This window comes from Vanrija pseudolonga, chromosome 1, assembly GCF_020906515.1.
Source record: "Vanrija pseudolonga chromosome 1, complete sequence".
In the NCBI taxonomy this organism is placed as follows: Eukaryota; Fungi; Basidiomycota; class Tremellomycetes; order Trichosporonales; family Trichosporonaceae; genus Vanrija; species Vanrija pseudolonga.
The window spans coordinates 1,812,751-1,828,885 of NC_085849.1; the positions used below are offsets into that span (position 1 = coordinate 1,812,751).

Below are 16,135 nucleotides of genomic sequence, written 5' to 3' on the forward strand. Positions count from 1 at the left end.
TGAATGGGTCGTCAGATACGACAAGCGACCGGAAGCCTGAATCACCGACCCCTTGTGTCGACGTGGTGCCGAAGCCTGCCGCTGCGCTTGTCTCCTGCCTGCCTGCCTGCCTGCCTGCCTGCCTGCCTGGCGCCTTCCGTCGCCGCCGCCTCCGCCTCCTCCGCCGCCACCGCGTGTGCAGCAGCCCCGCAGCTCTCTCTTTCTCTCTCTGCGCCTGGGCGCCTCGCCGCGCCGCCGCCGCGACGCCCGGACCGAATGCATGTTTCTTTCGTTTCGTGGGAGCAGGACCCCAGTATGGGTAGACCAAAACTGGACCCCCTTGCCGCCATTGCATTGTCATTTGCTTGCTCGCTCGCTGGCCCAGACTCCAGCAAGCCTAAGATCGACCATATCAGGACAAAACTACTACTACCATATAAGATTCGTCGTAAGCTACGTAACACATTGGGCCATTTCTGTTCCAAAGCTCCCTTCGAGGTTTCGACGAAATTCTGGTCCTCGCTTTCTCCCACCTTCCCAAACTTTGAGACGCCCCTGTGGCCCCTGTGGCCCCTCTTGATCCGCACCATCCACCTCTGATTCCGAACCCAACCAACACTGGACCCTCCAAGGCCCCACGCTGCTCATAGGCCTTTCGTACCCTGTCTGGATCCCGCACCTCCCGCCCTCACTTTTCTCGTAAGTGCCCCTGGCCATGCCGGCATCGAGACTGCTCCTGGCTCTAAAGACAAAAAGGCAGGAGAGAACAAAGTATGACATGCTGGCCTACGTCCGCCGCCCCCTCTCCCCCGCCCACCAACCCCACCCCACCCTCACCCCCTTGCCCTGCCGTGCCGTGCTGCGTGCCGCGACTGAGGTCATAGGCGGTTGTGGGACCTAGGTCATACCCACCCCCTACCCAATGCCAATATTCTCCCCTGTCTCCCACAGCCTTGTTGCAACAACCCCCCTCGGCTCGTCCTCGAGACCCGTGCCTTGCCCAGATCATGGGTCCTCGAGCTCAAAGTCGGGATACGGCCGTGACATGTAATGCTCTTGCTATACCCCTGGCCCTGGCGGTCGCCCTAGACAACCATCTGGCCGCCCCCCCTTCTCTCTAGCAAGCACCCCTCCTGACGTCTACGCAGGACCAGACCCAGGGAACCCACGGCCTCAGATCGGTCGGGTCGGGGCAATCTTCCCAAGCGCGCCCAACGGCAGAGGGCAACACGAGAAGTTGACCTCACGAGCAGCAACAGCATCACACCACACCTGCAGCAGCCGCACAAGCAGCAACAGCTGTGCACGAGCGGCAAAGAGCCGGCAGGTGCAAGGGCGCGCCCATCATCTCAGTGTTCTGGCTGTCCGCGGCTAACTATAGTTCAAGTCGGGCCACCTCGAGACCAAAACCTCGACAGCCCGTCCTCCCTCAAAGCGCCATTTCAATAACAGCATACCTTGCCTCAAGAACAACCTTGCACCGCCGCACTTGCGACTCTACCTGACGACCACCACCACCAACAGTCAAACACAACATTTCTCTACATCATCTTCACCGGTCGTCATCTGCTTGGTCGCCGATATCATCAACGTCAACAACATCAGACGTTGTTGTGATCACTTACAAGGGTGAGGACTCGTTGTGATCAACTGAGCTTGTCGGCTGCCGCTCGTCGGCGTCACCGTTCTGCTGTCACCCACCCAACCACCTCCTCCAGCCAACCACCCCCATCACCCACCTAGCGAGCGCGTCGGTCCATGGACCATTCACACACGCGTTCACGTTCATTCACCGAAGACATTCAACTGACATGCACAGCCCTTTGCCTTTAGGTTTTATTCGTGAACAATTCAGCGCGCCCTCCTAGTGTCGTCGTCGCCGTCGTTTGCCCAGCTACTTGTCCCATTCGACAGCTGGCCGCCACTTGATCGGATCTGCACGTATCGTGAGTCACCGTGGAAGCAATCGCATCTAGTTTCTGGGCGCGCCAGAAGCATCCAGCGCAAGCCGATCCCCCACACGCCCTCTCTCCTCATCTTGTCGTCTGTGTCCCTACCATCACCTGGTGCCTCCACCCCCCCCCACCCCCCGCCCCCTTTCGCCACTGTCCGATCGCAAGCCTTTGGCAGCGCACGCAATCGCCGGTCAATACAGACAGCGATCTTGTTGCAGCCGCCGCCATCGGTGCCGTGGCGTCTTGGGCGGCGCGGGGCAGCCGTCAAGGGTGGTGGCTGTAGAGGCGCCGCTCGGCGGTGGTGGGTGGGAGTGACTGGGTATCACGGTCCACTTTTTTTGGCCGACCACCGGCACAATGCTCCGGGTGCAGTTGCATTAGTCGTCGCACACCTCCCCCACCCACCACCACCACTTGCCACCCACATTCAACCCACCCAAAATGCGCCAAAGGGACAATAAGCCCTGGTGCGCAACAATGACTCGGCTTGTTGCCACCCACACCCCCATACAACAGCTCGTGTCCTCTCTGCTCTAGAAGACGCTCCCACTCACTCGTACCATGCACAATGCTAACACTCCCTTCTTCAGCATTGTCTCTATACGCATCGACTTGAATCGTCCTTGTTCCCATCACTTTACTTGCCACTGTTGTTCCGCCTAGGCCTAGCAGAAACAACTCCGGCCATTGTTCGTCCCCCAACCCTTTTCACTTTCCAACTTCTTACATAGACGCTTTAGCAAAGCGTCACTTGCCCATCGTGTCGGCCCACATCATCACTCCTGTAATGGAGCCAAACTGGGTGAGTACATGACATGGACGACGACGGGGTCGTGCATCACACACATCCCTTCCAACCCCCTTGCCGCCGTCGCCGCCGTCAGGCTACCCCTCTCCGTATATCCTGGAGTGTTTCGCATGTCCGAGGGATGCGGGGCCCGTCCCTATCCACTTTGATCCCTGGCGGCTTCCATCTTTCCTGTTGATCACTCGAGCCCACCCTGTCCATAACCCCCATCCACTCCGTTACAAGCATGCGAAACGGGACGCTGACTCGCTTGCGCAGGGGCTCTACAACAACTATTATAGCAGCGGCGGAGGCGAACGACCACCCCCGCCAGTCTCACCACACCTCGACCGCTCAGACGACCAACCTCCTCACCGTCGAAGCATGAACCAAGGCGTCTTCCTCCCACCCCCGCCCCCGCAGCAGGGCCAGTCGGGGCTTCTGCCCCCCGTGTCGGCCTCGTACGGATCGAGCTACCATGGATCGTCCCCGTCCGGTGTTGGCCTCAGCCAGAGCGGTGCTGGCACAGGTAACAGCTCGGCGCCCATGCACATGACGCCGCCTAGCATGGGCTACTCGAGCCATGTGCCCATGTCAAGTCAGCTTGGCCCTTACCACTACCCAGTGCAGAACAGCCCCGCCACCATGTCGGCTTTGCCTCCTGGTCGCCAGACCCAGCCCCATGGTTACTCTCCCCGCATCGCCGGCGGATACCCAACGGCCTCGCCCGGCATGAGCACGCTCTCTCCATTGTCGCCGTCCAACCACATGGCCTACCAGGTCTCGAGCGGTTCGACGTCGGCTTCCAGCTTCCCGCCTAGTGTGCCCCCTCCTCACACCAAGGTCGAGCTTCCCTCGATGCAGGAGTCGAAGAAGCGCCGCACTAACAGCGGTTCGACAACGTCGTGGGATGACATGGGCCACAAGGACGACGAGGAGCAGCCGTGGGGAATGCCCCAGGATCAGTACAAGGCGCTCAACCCCCGCGACAAGAAGCAGGTTCGCAACCGCATTGGCGCACGGCGTTTCCGCGCCAAGCGGAAGGGTGGGTGTTTCTTTGGTTTTGTCTGTGACCTGTATCCTGACATCATTTTCAGACTACGTTTCCGCTTTGGAGTACAGCAAAAAGGAGGCGGATGCGAAGATTGTGCAGCTCGAGGGGCAACTCGAGTCATCTCGACGCGAGATCAATGATCTACGCGCCCGACTCAACATGGCGCCCCTTCCACCGCCCGTGGACGGCTCTCTCGGACTCGTCGTCGGCAGCGGCGAGTAAGAGTACTTGGCACCGACGATAAGTGTCGGTGACCAACCGATTCTGCGCTCGGACTCGGGTGAAGACGACTTTTCGGCGACCGAGAGGAGGAGAACGACGGGCGACAATGTATGCTGGACGTACATCAAGCCGACCATCAAACGTGCGACGCTGGCACCCTTTCGGGGTCAGCGTTTGCGCTTTATTAAGTATACACAACACTACGCTGCAACACGGCGATCATCAAGAATGCTACGCACCAGAGTAACGGTTCATTAAACGTCGCTTGCGACGTGCGGTGGCGCATTTGCGACTCTTGCACCGACGACGATCAGCACGACGTTGGAAGCGTCGACGACGAGGGATCGCACCCCCTAATACACACACGCAATACTCTCAACACACCATGACACACAAGTAATCCACCACTGCCATCATCCTCTCTCTACCACGCGACCAACAACCGCCAACTCTGCGTGGCCTCTGCGACAGCCTATTGCTAGCCCCTGACTCGTACGCTGTATCGACAGATCTCTTAATTATACTACCCGTTCACGAACCTATACCGCCCCTTATGCAATACCTATGCGCGCAGGGCGCGTAGTTGTGATGACGATACGAGTATGCATCGGGTCATGTTGCAGACGATGCCGAACTTTGCATCGGTCAAGGACTCGGTAGCGACAGACAACTGATTATGGTTCGGTCATTGATGCTTTGTCTAACCGAGGTTCCGGTTTGTTATTTAAGCGGGACGGCCGCCCTCCACCACATGCACTGTTAGACTCATCAATTCCAACTAATCACGACGCGCTGACGCCGACGACGCCGACGCCTCCACCGACCGATACCGGCAAGCATCCATCACCGACCGACTTTTTGGCTCCTGACCATGCCTCTCACTATCGACCAACAAGTCGCGGACGCAATGATACCAGCAACGCAGGAAGACAAGGACTACTTTGACGAGGTGATCAGCGCGTCCTACTTTGCCCGCGACTTTCTCGACGTGCTCAAGCCATACGCGTACGATGTGCAGCCCGCCGTCAACAGCCGGGGAATGCGCCGTCTCGAGGGCTGGAAGGCCGTGTACGAGGTGACGGTGACGAAAGGTATGGAGCAAGGGGGGTTGGCTTCCTTTGCCCGCCCCAACGCCAGCGAGCGCCATGGGTTGCCCCAGCTCACTCACTCCCAGGCGTTACCAACTTCTTTGGGTTCATGCACGGCGCGGCGCACGCCTGGCTCGTCGACACGTGAGTTTGGGAAGTCTGTTGTTTCATGCCGCTCTCGGCGTTGCGTGTACGGCATGGCGCTTGCCAACTCCCCGCGCCGAGCGAGTGAGCGAGCAGGGGACACGAGATCTCATACCTGCCTTCAGAACCATCGCTGACGCCAGGTGCCATTGATTCTACGCCACCGTTTTACACTGCGATATGCGCCTCGCCCTCGCTGCTATCGTTCGATACGCCTCTGCATCGCCTCGCGGCGCCGATACGGGCACTCGCTCTACGCCTTCCCCGTCTTCAGATGTACCTCCGCTGCGATTGTGCACAACCACACACCCCAGTTCTGGGGCCAGCCGATGCTCGGCGGCGTCAGCGTCAACCTCGACATGCAGTACTTCAACGCTGCGCAGATGTGAGTTGGCGGCAGGGGGGCAGGCGTCGCGCGCCAGCAGCTGATACGCACGGCACAGTGGAACCCGCCTGCGCATCATCGTCACAATTGAGCGAATCAACGCAACACTTGCCAACCTCCGCTGTGATGTGAGTTGGCTTAGCGCATGCCCGCTTGTCGCTTGCCCACGCTGACGGAACAGATCTCGGACTGGGAGACGGGCACGCGCCTGTCGAGCGGGGTGCACACCAAGGCGTGGCGCGGGCCCAAGACGACGGCGTCGCTTTAGAGTTTGATAGAGGTTGTACAGTGGTTCTTTCAGGTCTTGCATGCTGTATCTGATTGAGATATTGAACCAAGTGCCACGGAGGAGTGCCAAGTGCCACACTGATGTCAGAGTTGGCGAACTTGTACTGACTATGGGGGCGGCTAGAGGGGCAAGGTCTCGTATCCGGACCTGCACTCGTGACCCGGCATACAGGACTGCTGTACTGCCACACTCGCAAGGCAGAGGGAGCACCACTCTACGTCTCGACACCCCGGGCGAGGTCGCGCGAGAGCCGAGGACATAGCCTCGCTTCGTCTCCTCAGTCATCCCTTGCCTCTATCCCCTCCTATTCCCGGTCCTCGCCCCAACTCTATCGCTGACAGGTCACTCACCGCCGCGTCTCTTCTTCTCCGGCGGGAGCCAAACAGCGACCCAAAGCGCAAGGTGACCCCATAACCATGTAAAGTATAGGCCCGACTCGTCCTCCCCATCCCCAGAAGCCAACTGCCGGTCTGCTCGCCGGCGCGCGTCGTAGTGCCATCATGACACAAGCTGTACCTTTGGGGCGAGTCGATGTTCTGGACGCGACCGACCGTCTCGTCAACGTCAATGTTCTGAAACGCGCCAGTGAAGCAGGCGAGCACTGCCACTCGGCCCTCTTCCCATCGATCGATCGCGGCCAGGTCGTCGCAACCTCTGCTCGTTGTGTAGACCGAACAGATCGAGCGGAGTGCAGCACTCGCCCTCACCCTCGACCTGCCACACGAGCGTGACGCGGCGCGTCATCCTCCGCGCCGTCACGCACCCCAGTAACTAGTGTACGGACTTACGGCGCGCGGCGGCGTCGCCGGCGCCGTCGACGGCGACAGTGACGACGAGCGCCACGCACCACCTTCGCACCTCGCGATCAGTGGCACCGACGACGATCTGGCCCTTCATTAGCGTTCCCCCGCCGCCCCTAACGTTTGGCAAGCCCGCACGCATGGCGCCGAAACAAGCATGTCAGAGAGCGGCGAGGACGCGCGGAGCACGACGCTCGCTGCCCCCTCGTGCCACATACATAGGTACCAAAACGCCCGCCCACAAATGGAAGCTCAACCGCCCGCGTGTTGTTCCCGCTTTCTTCAATCGACAAGGCACACACGGCCGGGCAGGGCGCCGCCGCCGCCGCCGCAAGGGTCGAGCGAGGGTCGCAGCAGCAGGTCGAAACAAACCTCCGTTCCTGCGTCGTCAGTGTTTCGGGGAGGCAGGAGGAGCTGCTGTGCGGAGGCGGCAGCTGTGGCTGTTGCTGGTATATGAAAAACTCATTCCTGCAGCAGCGTCGATCAGGTCGCTCCTGTACGTACAGGGACATCGCCGGCTCCAGTCCTGTGGGACGGGTGGCAGGCGGCGGGCGTTGATGCCAAGGTTAGGAGCTGGGCAACGAGAGCAACGAGGGTGGTGGCACATGCACGGCGTTAGCGGGGCTGGGCTGAGGGCGAGGTGACAGAGGATGCCGCGAACGATGAGCAAAGTCGGTCTGTGGCGATGCACAGAGTCATTCGCCGAGTAAGTGCCACTGAATGCGTGCGATCGATCGGATCGGAGGGGATTCCGAATGAATGCTGCACGCAGCAGATCGGGCGGTAGAAGGACGAGGTTGGTCTGGTGTGGTCATGTGCAGGACGCTGGACTTTTTTGGCCTCGCGGTGGATGGTGGATGTTCAACGCCACTCGCACACGAGCTCGACGATCCCCCCTCCCGCGCAAAAATTGCTCCACTCCAACAGCGCATCCAAGCTCGCTCGAGAGCACGCTCGGAACACGACGATGGCTGCCATGTCTGAAATCCCCCGTACCCAGTACCCATGACGCCAGCGCGTCCCGGTGGCGCCGCCGCCTGATCGTCGCCCTGCCTGCGTGCGGTGAATGCGAATGCTCGGCGTGGACCCGAGTCCGACGAGGCATCCCTGCGCCGAGGGCACTGAATTATGTACGGTGACTCGCCTTGCCTCACCTCGACTCACACACGCTGAGTAAAAGCCACTGACTTGAGCCGACCCACTGACTTGACTGAAGTCAGTGACCGTCTGAGCCGATCGACGCCGCTGTTCTCCGCTGGCCACTCACGATACCTGACCCGCCTAGCCGCGGGATACCTCGGCTGCGCGACGCTGCGCACTGCGCCGAGCAAGGTGGCTGAAAGCGAACTCTGTTCATGTCGGGAGCGAGCCGAGATGGCGCTGGGACTAGGGCTCGGCGGTGGCGTCGAGGGAATTTGAGGGAGAGGCAGAGCAGGGCGTGTTTGTGATGGCTTGGCAAGTGGTTGCAGTTGTCCATTATCCTGCTGGCGTCCCACTTCACCTCGCAGCAAAAAGCAACTCGGACTCATCAGCTCTGCTCCATGCTCCGCTCGGTGCTGTCGGTCCCAGATCGCTCGGCCCATGATCCAGTAGGCAGGCGACGACAGAGGCCCAGCGCGGCGAGCCGTATCGACACGGCGACGCCTCGCCAGCTCTTCTCGGAAAACATCAATATGCAGCTCTGCTCGATACCACCGCCCCGCTCCCTTGCGCACTGCGAGGCTGGGACCAACTCTACAGGCCGGAGTCTGGGAACGACGGGTGTGTGGCAACTGAGTTCGACCCGGTACCACCGCCGCCGCCTCCTCGCCAGCTTGGCTCAGAATACAGCCTTCCCGGCTCTGCTATACACGCCACCGCTCTCTCAGATACACTAACGGCCTGGTGCTGACCCAGATGCTCGCACTCTGAGCACGACGTGTGTGTGGCAACCACTCAGTAGCCCAGCTCGGAGTCGGATCGAAGTACCGCCGCCACTGCCTCCGCGCCAGGTAGCTCTGCTCAACCATGACCATCCCAGCTCAGCTCAGCTCAGCTCAACCACCACCCCTCTCTCTCTGCCTCTCTAGCAGCCTGATACTAACCCAAAAGTCACAGTCCAAGCACGACGCGTGAGTGGCAGTCAGGTCAGTCGGGCAATCAGTCCGCCACGCACGCTCGTCCGTTACCCCCGCCCCTCGGAACTCTGTCAGACGTCACCGACAGCGTGCAGTACATGAGACGTCACGAGCGGCTTAGCCGATCGTGTTAAAATGCCGTTTGGGCATGTTAGCGCAGCGGTCTCATGTGCTGGCTCACAAACTCGACCTCCTTCTCGGCGTTTCCGTGTCCCATGGCCAGGATCTACCGAGCACCGAGCGGCTCGATGCAACGTCCCCCCCTTTCCCGCGCTCACCGATCTGTCCCCACCCGCCCGCCGGCACCGGCAAGCGCTATCTCCCCGCCCGCGCGCGCCGAGCCGAGCCGCGCTCGAGACTGACTGCCGCGGCTGACGGAGAAGACGGGGTAGTTAGTGGCGCTGCCGATCCCGCCGTCTGTGGGGGGATCGCCGCCGCGTCGTCCCCACGATCCCACGCGCCACCGCGCCTAACCGAGATGCTCTGTCTGCCGCGGCAGTGCCCTCGGCTCGTAAGTTCAGTTCCAGTCAGTACCCAGTTAAGCTCGGTGCCGCCCCGCCCGCTGTCACGTCGCGATCGCCCTGCCAGCCTGTGTGATCACGGTGCCTGCTCGGAGAATGGCGAACCCGCCCTGTCGGCACAAAACTCCTGCTGCCCACTTTGTAACTTCTCACAATTCGCATCGTCACATGGTACTTCTGTTTCTGGGAACGTGTTTTGGACGCATTGTTCGTCAGGGGTTCTGGGGAGGGTGGGGGGTGTGGGCGTGGAGAGCGAGGCGAGTGGAGAGGCATCACTGATGGGACATAGTGGCAGGGGAGGCCAGTTGTGGCTGTCGGCGTCCGCCTCAGGCTCACCGCGAGGCAATTAGGTCGCCTCAGGCTCGGCGCCGTCAAGACGGATACCGACGCGGTGCTCCACGAACCAGGCGGGGAACTCCCACGTGTCGTCCTCGCCATGAACATGGACTAAGAGGAGGAAGTAGGTGAATCCGAGGTAAGTGATGCTGCGGGTGTCAGGTCAAACATCCTCTTTCACCACTTACACGTCAATCACTCCGGTCGAAATGACCTCGGCGTCAACCGAGATGACGTTGAGGCCGTTGCCAAGGGTAAACACGATGCCCGCAGCGATCGTCGCGCTGGTACAGTCAGTATGGCCACCTCTCGAGCTCACACACACACACGCCACTTACACAAAGAGAAGGACCGTGAGAAGGTAGTACTGGCCCTTGACAGCCGCCGGTCTGTGGCGCGTGGCGTTGACACCGGGAATGAAAAGCGTCACGAAGAGCGCCACAGTCCAGACACTGGTGAAGGCGAACCAGCCAGCCCAAGGACCACGGACGCGGCCCCTCCAGTGGCCGGGGAACGTAGCCGTGATGAGGGCCGACGACTCGACCAGCACGTCGTACGTGATCGCTGCCAGCGCAGCGAGCGGCGCGAGGCCCGAGAGCAGCGCGAGCTCAATGACAAGGAGCGGAGTCGAGAAGAGGCGCACCGTCTGGGAACCCCAGAAGACCTGGCGAATGATATAGTCGACGGCAGGAGGGCCGCCCGGGCGGTGCGGTTCACCGCCGTGGTGGCCGCCGCCCTTGCCAAAGGCCGAGGTGGAGAACGAGTTGCCGTGGTAACGGCCATGGGTCGAGCCGAGGCCAGTCGCGAGGGCAAAGTAGGCGATAGTGACGGCGGCGAGGGCGAGGGACGAGAGGCTGGGGTGGGGCGGGGCGTTAGCTGTGCGCGCGCGCGTCAGGGCGCAGCGACGGGCGTGGTGCCGTCGTCGTCTCAACTCGGCACAACACTCACGTGTGGAAGATCCTGAAGCGGCGCTCGACGCGGCTAGCGAGCACGGCGACGCCGACGAGGCCGCCAGCAAACACGCCAAAGAAGACCCAGAGGGCGATCACCGACTTCTGCGTCGCGTGGTCGAACACAAAGTGAGTGGGGACCTGCGTGGGGTGGGGTTAGCGGCGAGCCGGGAAGGGAAGGTAAGGCGAGGAAGGCGCCAGCGAGCCCGCCGGCGCGACTCACCGTCGTGGGTACGGGGTAGGTGGCTGTCGGGGCGGGGTGGCCGCCTCCGGGGGGGTCGACGGTGATGACTGGGTCGCCGTACATTGCTGTGATGGCTTGGTTGTGACGGGGTTTACTAGAGTAGGGATGGATGAGGAAGAGTGTCCAACTGTAAGAGTGGTTGTGGTGTTGGGATTCCGACTTGGGGCCAAGGAAGGGCTAGTGGCCAATGGTGGGTGGGTGGAATGTGAGCAATCGACAAGTCGGTACTGCCGACGAGTTGAGTGTGAGAGGTGGGTGGGATCTGGCGGCGGCGACCACAAGACTTGGGGGCAAGGTCATGTGGCATCATGCCATTCCTGCGACGCTACTGATGCCATGCTCCATGCTGCTGCTGTGACGCGCAATGTGTCGCGACCGACCCGATCCAGCCGCGACAATGACGACACACTGACCGCACGGCGCAATCTATACGTCATCGACGTCCAAACCAACAGCCAACAGCATGCGGTGACTTGCTCAGCAGAAACAACTAACAATACATGCTTGGAGATTATAACTCTGCTGCGACTCTGGCTCTATACACGACAACGCCTTCATCCAGGCAGCAAGAGCCATGCAAATGCGCTCCACAACCAGGCCACGCTCGACTTTATTGTTTGCACTCTGTAGCAATGACGTCAGCATCATCAACAACAGAAGTGTGTCACCTCGTGTCGCCACAACACCACGACTACACTCACGCAGGATGCTTCGACCACGCGCCCCAAGTAGCCTTGACCACACGCGCCATGGGGTACGGCGACGCTGTCGCAGGCGGTACAATGGTAGTAGACGATTCCTGCAATACTGGGGAAGGTTGCGCAGGAGAAGGACTGGCTGCTGGTGACTCGACATTAGCCGTGCCTATAGGTGGGTCGGGGCGGACAGGGATTAGCACCTTGTCCCAGATTGGCGGCTCGGGGACTCCTCCAGGCTCCTCCCAGATATCCCGGAAGGTACCCGTGGGGTTGTCGGTGTCGGCGTCGGCGGCACGAGGGAAGCCATACAAACGCAGGTCGCGCGCCTCGTCTGCGAAGAAAGCCAGATCGGCGCGCAAGCGTTGGACCTCCATGGCCGTAGATATCATGAAGAAGAAGATGATGAGCTTGAAGAGCATGCTCCAAGACACGATTCTACTACGCCAAGTTGTAGTCGCCGTCGTTGTCGTCGTCGTCGTCGACGGCGCGCTGGGCATGGGCTCTGTTGGTGATGGTTTGACCAGCTGGATCGATCCGGGCACCTCAAGGCTGCCGCGGTACGCGCGGTCAGATACCTTCTCCAGATTCGTCGCCGCGACAGAGCTCAGCAGGTCTAGAGTCAGCAGCGCTTTGTGTTTCGACTTACTATCCCACTCGCTTCCCACGAGCTCAACAAGCAAGTCGCCCTTGCCGTGGCTAAAGGATGGCACGGCCACGGCGTCGCCGCTCACGACTTCAACTACGAGCTCGACACTGCCGCGGCCTCTTCCGACGCGCACTTCTGTGCCCAGGTCGTTGGGGAGAGGCAGCACTGCTCTTGGCAGGTGTGTGTCGTTGCTGGTTGCACGGACGACACGAACCGACGAGCCTGGGAATCTTGCGCCGACCTCTGCTACGTTCGCCGGCCAAGCAAAGGTCGACGACACCGTTTGCACCGCCCAGACATTGCGCTGGATGGTGACCTGCACAGGCCCGGGGATTGTCACAGGTGAGGGAACTGGAAGGGGCTGGCCGTCCTGGGTCCAGTTGAAGACACCGATCGACGGCAGGGTCGCGTCGCAAGTCTGTGTGGTTTCGGATGACGCCGAGGAGGTGTGTTGATCGGGCTTGGCGTCGTTGGTGACGAAGGAAGCTTGAGGGCAAGTTACGGTACACTTTGTCGGGAACGATAGATCGTCAAAGCGCACAAATGGGATCTGCACCTGCGCACCTGGGGACACGAGCGTCAGATTGAGAGGGGCAATCGAGCCCTCAAAGTCGATTGTGCGCTCGTCGCCATCGTCTTCTGGGGCCATAAACTCCAGCTGGAACACGGATGCGGGTGTCGGCGAGCGCGGTACAACCCGATGAAGCTCTGGAGCTGCGCGCTCCGACGAGGGTGGCCGGCGGCGCCCTGGTGTAACAGGCTTTCGTGGCGATGGCGAGTCAAAACTGTTAAGTTCGAAGCTGAAGTCGGCAGAGTCGAGACCAGGAGGTAACCCCGTCTGTCTCAGTGGGGTCCGCTGCTGGGCGTCGATGGTCGCGGTCGACTCGTCTGGGTCGACAGTGCTCCCTGACTCTAACACGATCCAGCCCTCGCCGTCAGTCGACCGCCACGAGAGCAGCCCCTCGCCGGTGATCTCGAGCTCGCTCCAGCCCCATCCAGGCGGCAGTACCGACTCAAGAACCACAGGCCCCGGCGTGGCAGGGAGCGTTGCGCGGAACGCCATTGAAATCAGCGGCCGGTGGCTGTCCCACTGCGGCACGATGCGGAGATTTGGTGGCGAGCCGACAGAAGGAAGGAAGCGCCATTCGAGTTGCAGCAAGTCCGTGCTACCCTGTCAGCACTCACTGCCACATAACCCTCACCTCTGGAAGCGCCCGTCAAACTGGTTGCCCTTGGCCTCGTAGTCAGACTCCGAGTCGTCACTCAAAGCGTCCAAGACTCCAGGCACCTCGCCGTCTTCCCAGCCGTCCTCGATCCCAGACTGGACAGACGACCTCCTATAGCCACGCTTGACGGTCGACGCTTGGCTCGAGATAACCGGCGGAACAGATGCGATCTCCACCCTGTCCGAGAGAGGGTCGCGGGGCACGACCTGGAACGAGATCGTGTTGTCCAGGCAGCGGGGAAGTGATAACGACACCTGGAACGCCTCGTCGGTGCCGCTCGGGTGCTTGACCACTTGAATTGGCAGCTCGACCTCCATGATGATGAGCCACTCGCTGCGGGCGGCGGTCGTCGCGGGGCTCCCAGGCGTGCCGGCGGGAGGAGCAGAGCGGCGGGGCGGGCTGTTGCTCTCCTCTAACACGACGTACACCTGGCCCGTGGTGGCCGACACGTCGACGACGGGGCGCTGGCTGGTCGGGCCGAGCGCGATCGGCGGATATGCCGACGGCTTGAGGTTGAGCAGGGCGACGGCGGCGGCGAGGCGCTGCGGGGGTCTGGGCGAGCCGAGCAGCGTCGGCACCCCCGAGAGCGAGTAGAGCGCGGGGATGGATCTGAGCTTTGGTGGTCGGTCTGCTAGGGCACGGGGAAGAAATGAAGAAAGTCGTCAGCATGGCACGGTCGGGGCGGGGCGGCAAGGCGCGGCAACTGGCGCAACGGCGCGCATCGCACACGACCACCACCAGGACTCACGATCACCACCAAACAGGCCCCAGCGGGATTGCTGCTGCCTTGGGTCGAGGTCGCGCGGGATTGTCACCTTGTGCGTGAGCAGGGAACACGCTGTGGGCTTACCTTGAGACAGAGGAGGCCGAGGGCCAGGTCGCCCTCTGCAATGGCGTGAAATCCGAGCTTTGAGACGATGAGCCCCGGGCTCACGTCATGGCCTTCGCTGCGCCGCGGTGTGCGGGTCGACATTGCAGCGCGGCCAAAGATGATGTTTGATAGGGCAGTGATGGCTAGGCCTGTGAGTGTGGGGTGTAGTGAGAGTGGTGCACAGAGAGAGGAGAAGAGAGAAAGGAAGGTAAAAGTTGGGGGGGTTGCCGTCAGCGCACTAATAGGGTGCTGTTTGTGTTGTCGGCGGCGCGAAAAGGACAACGCGTAACATGGCGTCGATGCATGAGTGACTGGACAACATCACCCAGGCACGTGGCGGCCATGTGGACAGCAACCCTGAAACCATGTCCTTCGACGTCCTCGACCACACCTGCAGACAGCGGATACATATGAGCAGTGTGATACTAGGTCTAGCTCCACCCGCTTGCCATGTACACGGCAATGGATGCAACAGAGCGCGCGCGGCGACAACAACGCCCCTCGCAACTCGAGAGCAACGACAGCGAAAGCCGTGGGCAGACGCTTCGTCACCTTTCCTCCGACGTAGCTGTGGGCTACGTTTCGCTACGCCTCCTCTTCCTCCGCCTCGCTCACGCCAAGCGCGCAAACTTAGGCGTTGTTGCTGACGCGCTCCCACTCGGCACCCGAGCTGTTGGCAGAGGGCGCGCCCTCGCTGCTGGCAGCCTCCTCGGCCTCCTCCTCGGCCTCCTCCTCGGCCTCCTCCTCAGCGGCCTCCTCCGCGGCCTCGGCCTTGATGGCGGCGTCGACCTCCTCGGCAAGCTTCTCGATAGGAGAGAGCTCGGCGTCGGCGGCGGGTGCGGCGTCGTCAATGTCGGCGACGCTGGCGGGGACGGCGGCAGGGGCGGCAGCTCCACGGCCACCGGCGGCGGCACCGGCGTTGACGGCCGAGGTGAGCTGGGTGAGCTTGAGGACAAGCTGGAACACGGGCTCCGGGCAGACCTTCTGGTAGACTGCGGGGTTAGTGGGGCTACAATTACTCCTAACACAGTAGCACTCACTCATGAGGAGCTCGACGGGCTGGGGGTAGACGCGGAGCGCGCGGTAGAAGTGGGTGGCGGCCTTGACGTACTCGGAGGGGCCTGCGGGTGTTAGTGGCTGGGGTTGTGTGGGGTGTGGAGGGTGTCGGCGTAGTTGGTACACAGGGCTGGGGGGTTCGACGCGGACGCAGCGCTGAGCCGCATCATGGTGCGTATCTCTGCACACGCACGACGCGGCTCCGCTCCCGACCAGCCAGCGGCGATACGACTGCCTGGCACAACGCCGACACAAGCTCCACCACAACGACTCACCCTGCGCAGCGAGCGCCTCGGCAGTCGCGACGTGCTCCTGGAAGTATGCCTCCATCTGCTCCGGCGTCGAGGGGGGCGTCTCGAGCTCGAGCTCGACAAGGGCGAGGGTGAGCTCCTGCGGGGGATGTCAGCTGTGCCCTCCTAGTGCCAGCAGACGAAACATACACGCGCGTCGCGGATCTCCTGCTCCTTGGCAGCGGCGTCGGCGGCCTGCTTGATCTTCTTGTGCTGCTTGCCTGTGGGCGGGGGTTAGCTACGGCCGAAGACGACGGCGGAGGCGGCGGCTGGCTCGCTGGCTCGCTGCGCTTGCCATGGCTTGACTCACGCAAGCCCTTGCGGAACTCGGGGCTGTTACGGCGCATGTAGTCAAAGTAGACGACGTAGCCGAGGAGACCGGCGGCGGCCGTGCCGGCTGTGATGAGGGCGATCTGGCCTGCGCGGGACATGTTGCTGCTGTCTGTGTGATGTGGAATGGACAGAGAGTGACGAGGA

At 61.7% G+C, this 16,135-nt stretch overlaps 4 protein-coding genes across 10 annotated transcripts; 2 read left to right on the forward strand and 2 right to left on the reverse strand.

Moving 5' to 3' along the window:
• Positions 1–259: 259 nt before the first annotated feature.
• On the forward strand, positions 260–4,608 carry LOC62_01G000690 (uncharacterized protein; the record flags this gene model as incomplete). Of its 6 annotated transcripts, none has more annotated exons than XM_062767146.1 (6): positions 260–427; positions 1,361–1,586; positions 1,848–1,925; positions 2,525–2,736; positions 3,001–3,766; positions 3,819–4,608. In XM_062767146.1, the coding sequence occupies 3 exons, from the start codon at positions 2,722–2,724 to the stop codon at positions 3,995–3,997; spliced, it is 960 nt and encodes a 319-aa protein (XP_062623132.1). The 6 variants fall into 6 exon arrangements, with proteins under 6 accessions (XP_062623132.1, XP_062623130.1, XP_062623131.1 ...); XM_062767148.1 differs by having other exon boundaries at positions 2,675–2,736; XM_062767147.1 differs by lacking the exon at positions 260–427 and having other exon boundaries at positions 1,447–1,608; positions 1,799–1,925; positions 2,525–2,623; positions 2,675–2,736.
• A 161-nt stretch (positions 4,609–4,769) lies between these two features.
• On the forward strand, positions 4,770–5,916 carry ACOT13 (Acyl-coenzyme A thioesterase 13). The gene is made up of 5 exons (XM_062767152.1): positions 4,770–5,088; positions 5,172–5,229; positions 5,504–5,614; positions 5,673–5,742; positions 5,796–5,916. Exons 1-5 carry the CDS (start codon positions 4,869–4,871, stop codon positions 5,880–5,882), a joined length of 546 nt encoding a protein of 181 aa, XP_062623136.1. The 5' UTR covers positions 4,770–4,868; the 3' UTR covers positions 5,883–5,916.
• Positions 5,917–9,479: 3,563 nt separating this feature from the next.
• On the reverse strand, positions 9,480–11,127 carry nop-1 (Opsin-1). Its single transcript, XM_062767153.1, has 5 exons — positions 10,851–11,127; positions 10,626–10,768; positions 10,016–10,531; positions 9,866–9,961; positions 9,480–9,826 (listed from the first exon to the last, which is right to left on the reverse strand). The coding sequence occupies exons 1-5, from the start codon at positions 10,932–10,934 to the stop codon at positions 9,688–9,690; spliced, it is 978 nt and encodes a 325-aa protein (XP_062623137.1). The 5' UTR covers positions 10,935–11,127; the 3' UTR covers positions 9,480–9,687.
• Positions 11,128–11,568: 441 nt separating this feature from the next.
• On the reverse strand, positions 11,569–16,128 carry TOM20 (the record flags this gene model as incomplete). Of its 2 annotated transcripts, XM_062767154.1 has the most annotated exons (6): positions 14,704–15,062; positions 14,292–14,326; positions 14,190–14,256; positions 13,418–14,069; positions 12,216–13,381; positions 11,569–12,182 (listed from the first exon to the last, which is right to left on the reverse strand). In XM_062767154.1, exons 1-6 carry the CDS (start codon positions 14,720–14,722, stop codon positions 11,569–11,571), a joined length of 2,553 nt encoding a protein of 850 aa, XP_062623138.1. In that variant the 5' UTR covers positions 14,723–15,062. The 2 variants fall into 2 exon arrangements, with proteins under 2 accessions (XP_062623138.1, XP_062623139.1); XM_062767155.1 differs by lacking the exons at positions 11,569–12,182; positions 12,216–13,381; positions 13,418–14,069; positions 14,190–14,256; positions 14,292–14,326 and adding exons at positions 15,353–15,433; positions 15,644–15,758; positions 15,809–15,879; positions 15,969–16,128 and having other exon boundaries at positions 14,943–15,304.
• Between the last annotated feature and the right edge of the window lie 7 nt (positions 16,129–16,135).